Source organism: Macaca thibetana, chromosome X (genome assembly GCF_024542745.1).
Source record: "Macaca thibetana thibetana isolate TM-01 chromosome X, ASM2454274v1, whole genome shotgun sequence".
Lineage (NCBI taxonomy): Eukaryota > Metazoa > Chordata > Mammalia > Primates > Cercopithecidae > Macaca > Macaca thibetana.
The window spans coordinates 69,198,098-69,205,775 of NC_065598.1; the positions used below are offsets into that span (position 1 = coordinate 69,198,098).

General features: G+C 39.7%; 1 protein-coding gene across 1 annotated transcript; it reads left to right on the forward strand.

The window, feature by feature from the left end:
• Window positions 1-4,477: 4,477 nt before the first annotated feature.
• Window positions 4,478-4,868, forward strand: LOC126946319 (60S acidic ribosomal protein P2-like). The gene has a single exon (XM_050776451.1). It carries the CDS (start codon window positions 4,485-4,487, stop codon window positions 4,830-4,832), a length of 348 nt encoding a protein of 115 aa, XP_050632408.1. The 5' UTR covers window positions 4,478-4,484; the 3' UTR covers window positions 4,833-4,868.
• Window positions 4,869-7,678: the final 2,810 nt, after the last annotated feature.

Consider the following 7,678-nt stretch of genomic DNA (forward strand, 5'->3'; position numbering starts at 1 on the left):
CTTGGGCTGCTCTCTGCATTTTTCTCATTATGAGGATGAGCGTCTTTGGGGGCCATTTATATTTTCCTTTTCTGCCTTTTGTCTACTCATGAGGCTTGCCTATTTTTCTATTGGGCTGCTGGTCTTTTATCGAATTCTAGGCCATCTTTTATGGCATTTGAATCTTGAATCATGGTTAGGAAGGCTTTCCCTGAAACTCGGGTTAGAAAAGAATTCTTCCATGTTTCCTTCGAGTGCTCTTTGTTATTATTTTCTACATTTAAATAATTGATTCCTCTCTGGTTTATCGTGAGGTACAGTGTGAAGTATGAATCTACTTTATTTTTTTTCAGATGGCTACCTAGTTGTCACAACAGTTTACTGAATTGTTCACCTTTTCTCCAACCAATTTAAGATGACACATTCAGTCAGAAGACACATTCATCCTTCTGCTTCTGACTGCTTTGAACATTTATAGCATCTCATAACTATAGTTTTCCAAAGTTTGGATTGGGACTTTTCAGGTCCTTTTTTGGAGGACAAAGGAAGTGACAGCTTTTCTGAGAAACAGGTTTTTAAATCCAAAGGCTTTATTTATTTGTTTTTACTTATGGATATTCTATTCTGTTAATTGGTCTGTATTTCTAGTTATGTAACAGTACCCTTTGCTTTTAATTATCAAAGCTTTAAAATGTTTTTTATCCTTTGTTTTCTCCCCTTTATTCTCAATGTAGTGTATTATGTTAATGAATAGCACAGTAATGTAATAATAATTATTATTAACACAAGGGAAATAATAGAATGAACTTTTTGGTCAGGCACTTGTCATTTATTTTTTAATTTTTAATTTTTTTATTTCCAACTTTTATTTTAAGTTCAGAGGCACATGTGCAGGATGTGCAGTTTTGTTACATAAGTAAACATGTGCCATGGTGGTTTGCTGCACAGATCATCCCATCACCCAGGTATGAAGCCCAGCATCAACTAGCTGTTCTTCCTGATCCTCTCCCTCTTCCCACCTCCCACCCTCCAACAGGCCCCAGTGTGTGTTGTTCTGCCTGTCATGTGTCCATGTGTTCTCATCATTTAGCACTCATGTATAAGTGAAAACACACTTTAAAATATTTTAATGTCTGTAAAACTACAGACGGTAAAACTACGTCATACAGGGTAGCAATAAAGCTCAGTAACCTAGGCAATTACCCATAGCAATGATTTGGTGGCATTACATTATAATGCATGATATTAATATAGTTTGAGTGCTTGTCCCCTCTAGTTCTTGGGTTGAAATATAATCCCCAATGTTGGAAGTGGAGTCTGGTGGGAGGTGTTTGGGTCATGGGGGCGTATCCCTCATGAATGGCTTGGTGCCCTCTCCATGGTAATGAGTGGATTCTCCCTTTGGTAGTTCACACCATAGCTGGTTGTTCAGAAGTGCAGAACCTCCCCTGTCTGTCTTGCTGCTTCTCTCACTAGGTGATGCATCTGCTCCCCCTTCACCTTCAACCACGATTGTAAGCTTCCTTAGTCTCTCACCAGAAGCCAAACAGATGTGGATGCCATGCTTGTACAGCCTGCAGAACAGTGAGCCAATAAACCTTTTTTCTTTGTAAATTGCCCATACTCAGGGATTCCTTTCTAGCAATGCGAATGGGCTAACACAGATATGTTCAATGTTTACTTCTCCTTGGTATTGCGTAGTTCAATGTCCTATGCAGAAATTACAATAACACAGTGTGTTAATGTGGCATTTCCTGCAATCCTTACACAATAATCTGTGATGCATTGCCTCAGGTGTTTTATGTCTGATTTTCACCAAATAAACCTATTCCTTTAATATACCCCAGCAAAGGTAATCAAGGTGGTTCAATCTGCTATATATAGTAATATTATATGCATGTACCTTATAACATATTTTTTTTTTCAAATTTGATGCTTTCAGAAAAACTAGAAAAGACCAAAATACTGCCACAGATCGGAAGAGACTGAGGAGCTAAGGACAACCAATATGCAGCAGTGGACCCTGGACTGGACTGCAAAACAGGAAAAGAACTTTTTTTAAAAAATGGTGAAATCCAAATAAAGTCTGGGGTTTTGTTCAAAGTAATGTACCAATGTTGGTTTCTTAATTTTTGATAAATATGCTACTGTGATGTAAGATGATGGCATTAAGAGAAACTGAAACTGGATAAGGAGTATAAGACAGTTCTCTGTACTACCTTTGCTACTTTTCTGTGAATCTGAAACTATTCCAAAATAAAAAGTTTATTTTTAAAGAAACGATGTTGCTAGATGTTTTGAACACCTTGTATTGTAATGCTGTGTTTATCTTCCTCACTAGACTGTGAACACCACCAGAGCATGGACCATTCAGCACTATCCGTGGGCCCATCAGTAGTTAGTTATTGTGGATAACCTTAAGATGATGAACACAAGCTAACAAAACATTGAGAGGTTCTGAAAAAGCACCAACTTGGTGTCTTCCCTACCTTACGTTACAAACCATTCAATTTAATAAAACCAAATGTGTTGCAAGTAAACATTTTTATTTTCTGTATCTTCCATCCAGGCAGATTTAGAGAAAAAAATATATTTAGGAAACCTGCCCTAAAAAGCTGACAACCCCCTCTTTTCTCCACCTGTTGGCCTTCTCTATTCATTTTTAAAAGTTCTCTTTCTCCTTGCCCCAAAGTTTTTTGCACAGCAGTTTTGGAGAAGTAGAATGAAGAGGAGGCTTGGAGTTGGGAACTGGGTTCTCGTCTGGACCCTTACTTTCTGGCTGTGTAAACCTTGGGTAAGTTACCTAATCTCTCCAAGCCTGTTTTTCCACCTCCCTAACAGGACTAAATGAGAACGCACTAAGTCTAAGATACTAGGCTGCTTTCTGCGCTTTGTGAGTGTGTGATTTTTTTTTTCTGGCAATCTTGCTCTTTCTCAAGAGTTCCTGGGTGAATGGCACCACTCCCTACCCACTTACCCAAACCAGAACCTGAGTAATTTGTAACTCCTTCGTCTCTCTAACAGCGCCTTCCTACATGTCAAAATTGTCATTAAGTCCTATAGATTGTATTTCTTAAATATTTATCTGAGTCACCTTCCCATCTTGATCCCCATGGTCACTGGCTGAGTTTCTCCCTAGACAACTGTTAACAGCCTCTAAACTAGCCTCTTTGCCTTCATATTTGTTCCTCATTTTTCATACCACTGCCTAATTGATCTTTTAAATGCAAATCTGGCCCGGTTACTCCCCAACATAAAATTTTCCTGTGGATTCTCATAGCCTTTAGGGTAAATCCAAAATGTCTAGTATGACATTGTGATCCAGGCTGTGAGTATCCATCCAGCTGCTTTCCTTTCCTGTCCCTGCTATATCCTTATGCTTTATCTGTTTTCAATTATTTGCAGTTGCTGAAAATCACTGTGCATTCTCTCACAATTATGCTATCACCTCTGTCTGAAAGATCTCCCTTCACCCATTTTTAACAATTTGCTAAGCTAGTGGTCAGTTCCCCTTTCTTATCTTATTTGACCTATTGGCAGCATTTGACTCACTTAATTGCTCCCTCTTTGATTTTTCTTCACTCAGCTTTCAGAATGCCAAACATTCCTGGTTTTCCTTTTATTCCACATCAGTTGCTCTTTCTTATTCTGTGCTGATCCCTTCTCTCCTTCCCAACCTACTGATATTGAAATGCCCCAGGGCTCACTCCTTGAATTACCTTTTTCTACTCTAACTAGAACAATCATTTGCTTGGTGCTCTCATTCAGTCTCAGGATTTAGATACCATCCATATGACAATGACTCCCAAATGCATTACTCCAGGACAGACATATCCCTTGAACTCCAGGTTTATATATTCAACTTCCTACTCATCTTTTCTTGAATGTCAAATAGACATCTCAAACTGCTGGGATTACAGGTGTGAGCCATCGAGCCCGACATCTCAAATTTAGTGTGGTCAAAATTAAATTCCTGATTTATCCCCTGCAAAACGACTCTGTCCACAGTGTTCCCATCTAAGTTGATGGAAACTCTATTCTTCAGTAATTAAAGCCAAAATCCTTGGAGTCGTTCTTAACCCCTCTCTTTCTTTCCTACCCATTTGGAAACTCTTAGGAAGTCCGACTGGTTCTAACCTCAAAATATATCCAGAAGGCTACCATTTTTCATGACCTCTGCTGATATCAGCTTGGTTTGAACCAATGTCATCTCTCACTTACATTACTGCAAAATCCTCTTAAGTGGGTTTCCTGATTCCATGCTTGTTTCTTTCCCCAAAGCCTGTCTTCAACACAGCAGCCAGAGCGATAAAATATGACATCATATTATATTAAAACATCAGCTAATACAGCATTTCTTTTATCAAAATCCTGCATGACTCCTCACCCATAGACAGAGTAAAGCACACAATTATTACATATCTTTAAAAAATTTTTTCTTTTTCTTTTCCTCCCTGACACCGCCGAGGTCGCACGCGTGAGGCCTCTCCGCCGCCGCCGCCGCGATGCGCTACGTCGCCTCCTACCTGCTGGCTGCCCTCGGGGGTAACTCCTCCCCCAGCGCCAAGGACATCAAGAAGATCTTGGACAGTGTGGGCATCGAGGCGGACGACGACCGACTCAACAAGGTTATTAGTGAGCTGAATGGAAAAAACATTGAAGACGTCATTGCCCAGGGTATTGGCAAGCTTGCCAGTGTACCTGCTGGTGGGGCTGTGGCCGTCTCCGCTGCCCCAGGCTCTGCAGCGCCTGCTGCTAGTTCCGCGCCTGCTGCAGCAGAGGAGAAGAAAGATGAGAAGAAGGAGGAGTCTGAAGAGTCAGACGATGACATGGGATTTGGCCTCTTTGATTAAATTCCTGCTCCCCTGCAAATAAAGCCTTTTACACATTAAAAAAAAAATTTTTTTTTTCTTTCCAACTCTTATTTTAAGTTCAAGGGGTACATGTGCACGTTTGTTACATGGATATATTGCATAATGCTGAGGTTTGGGTTTCTCTTGAACCCATCACTCATATTGTGAACATACTGCACAACTGGTAGTTTTTCAACCCCTGCCCCACTTCCTCCCTAACCCCTTTTTGGAGCCCCCAGTGTCTATTGTTTTCATCTTTCTCTACATGTATGCCCATTGTTTAACTCCCACTTATGTTTTTTCTTTTTTATTATACTTTATGTTCTAGGGTACATGTGCACAACGTGCAGGTTTGTTACATATGTATACATGTGCCATGTTGGTGTGCTGCACCCATTAACTCGTCATTTACATTAGGTATATCTCTTAATGCTATCCCTCCCCGCTCCCCCAACCCCACAACAGGCCCCAGTGTGTGATGTTCCCCTTCCTGTGTCCAAGTGTTCTCATTGTTAAATTCCCACCTATGAGTGACAACATGTGGTGTTTGGTTTTCTGTTCTTGCGATAGTTCACTGAGAATGATGGCTTCCAGCTGCATCTATGTCCCTACAAAAGACATGAACTCCTCCTTTTTTATGGCTGCATAGTATTCCATGGTGTATATGTACCACATTTTCTTAATCCTGTCTGTCATTGATGGACATTTGGGTTGATTCCAAGTCTTTACTATTGTGAATAGTGCTGCAATAAATATACTTGTGCATGTGTCTTTATAGCAGCATGATTTATAATCCTTTGGGTATATTCCCAGTAACAGGATGACTGGGTCAAATGGAATTTCTAGTTCTAGATCCTTAAGGAATTGCAACACGATCTTCCACAATGGTTGAACTAGTTTACATTCCCACCAACAGTGTAAAATTGTTCCTGTTTCTCCACATCCTCTCCAGCATCTGTTGTTTCCTGACTTTTTAATGATCGCCATTCTAACTGGTGTGAGATGGTATCTCATTGTGGTTTTGATTTGCATTTCTCTGATGGCCAGTAATGACGAGCATTTTTTCATGTGTCTGTTGGCTGCATAAATGTCTTCTTTTGAGAAGTGTCTGTTCATATCCTTTGCCCACTTTTTGATAGGGTTGTTTGTTTTTTCTTGTAAATTTGTTTGAGTTCTTTGTAGGTTCTGGATATTAGTCCTTTGTCAGATGAGTAGATTGCAAAAATTTTCTCCCATTCTGTAGGTTGCCTGTTCACTCTGATGGTAGTTTCTTTTGCTGTGCAGAAGCTCTTTAGTTTAATTAGATCCCATTTGTCAATTTTGGCTTTTGTTGCCATTGCTTTTGGTGTTTTAGACATGAAGTCCTTGCCCATGCCTATGTTCTGAATGGTATTGCCTGTGTTTTCTTCTAGGGTTTTTGTGGTTTTAGGTCTAACATTTAAGTCTCTAATCCATCTTGAATTAATTTTTGTATAAGGTGTAAGGAAGATATCCAGTTTCAGCTTTCTACTTATGGCTAGCCAGTTTTCCCAGCACCATTTATTAAATAGCAAATCATTCCCCCATTGCTTCTTTTTGTCAGGTTTGTCAAAGATCAGATGGTTGTAGATGTGTGGTATTATTTCTGAGGGTTCTGTTCTGTTCCATTGGTCTATATCTCTGTTTTGGTACCAGGACCATGCTGTTTTGGTTACTGTAGCCATGTAGTATAGTTTGAAATCAGGTAGCATCATGCCTCCAGCTTTGTTCTTTTGGCTTAGGATTGTCTTGGCAATGCGGGCTTTTTTCTGGTTCCATAGGAACTTTGAAGTAGTTTTTTCCAATTCTGTGAAGAAAGTCATTGGTAGCTTGATGGGGATGGCATTGAATCTATAAATTACCTTGGGCAGTATGGCCATTTTCATGATATTGAGTCTTCCTATCCATGAGCATGGAATGTTCTTCCACTTGTTTGCGTCCTCTCTGATTTCCTTGAGCAGTGGTTTGTAGTTCTCCTTGAAGAGGTCCTTCACATCCCTTGTAAGTTGGATTCCTAGGTATTTTATTCTCTTTGAAGCAATTGTGGATGGGAGTTCACTCATGATTTGGCTCTCTGTTTGTCTGTTATTGGTGTAGAAGAATACTAGTGACTTTTGCACATTGATTTTGTATCCTGAGACTTTGCTGAAGTTGCTTATCAGCTTAAGGGGATTTTGGGCTGAGATGATGGGGTTTTCTAAATATACAATCATGTCATCTGCAAACAGAGACAATTTGACTTCCTCTTTTCCTAACTGAATACCCTTTATTTCTTTCTCATGCCTGATTGCCCTGGCCACAACTTCCAACACTATGTTGAATAAGAGTGGTGAGAGAGGACATCCCTGTCTTGTGCCAGTTTTCAAAGGGAATGCTTCCAGTTTTTGCCCATTCAGTATGATACTGGCTGTGGGTTTGTCATAAATAGCTCTTATTATTTTGAGATATGTTCCATCAATACCGAATTTATTGAGAGTTTTTATCATGAAGGGCTGTCGAATTTTGTCAAAGGCCCTTTCTGCATCTATTGAGATAATCATGTGGTTTTTATCTTTGGTTCTGTTTATATGCTAGATTACCTTTATTGATTTGTGTATGTTGAACCAGCCTTGTATCCCAGGGATGAAGCCCACTTGATCATGGTGAATAAGCTTTTTGATGTGCTGCTGGATTCGGTTTGCCAGTATATTATTGACGATTTTTGCATCAATGTTTGTTAGGGATATTGGTCTAAAATTCTCTTTTTTTGTTGTGTCTCTTCCAGGCTTTAGTATCAGGGTGTTGTTGGCCTCATAAAATGAGGTAGGGAGGATTCCTCTTTTTCTATT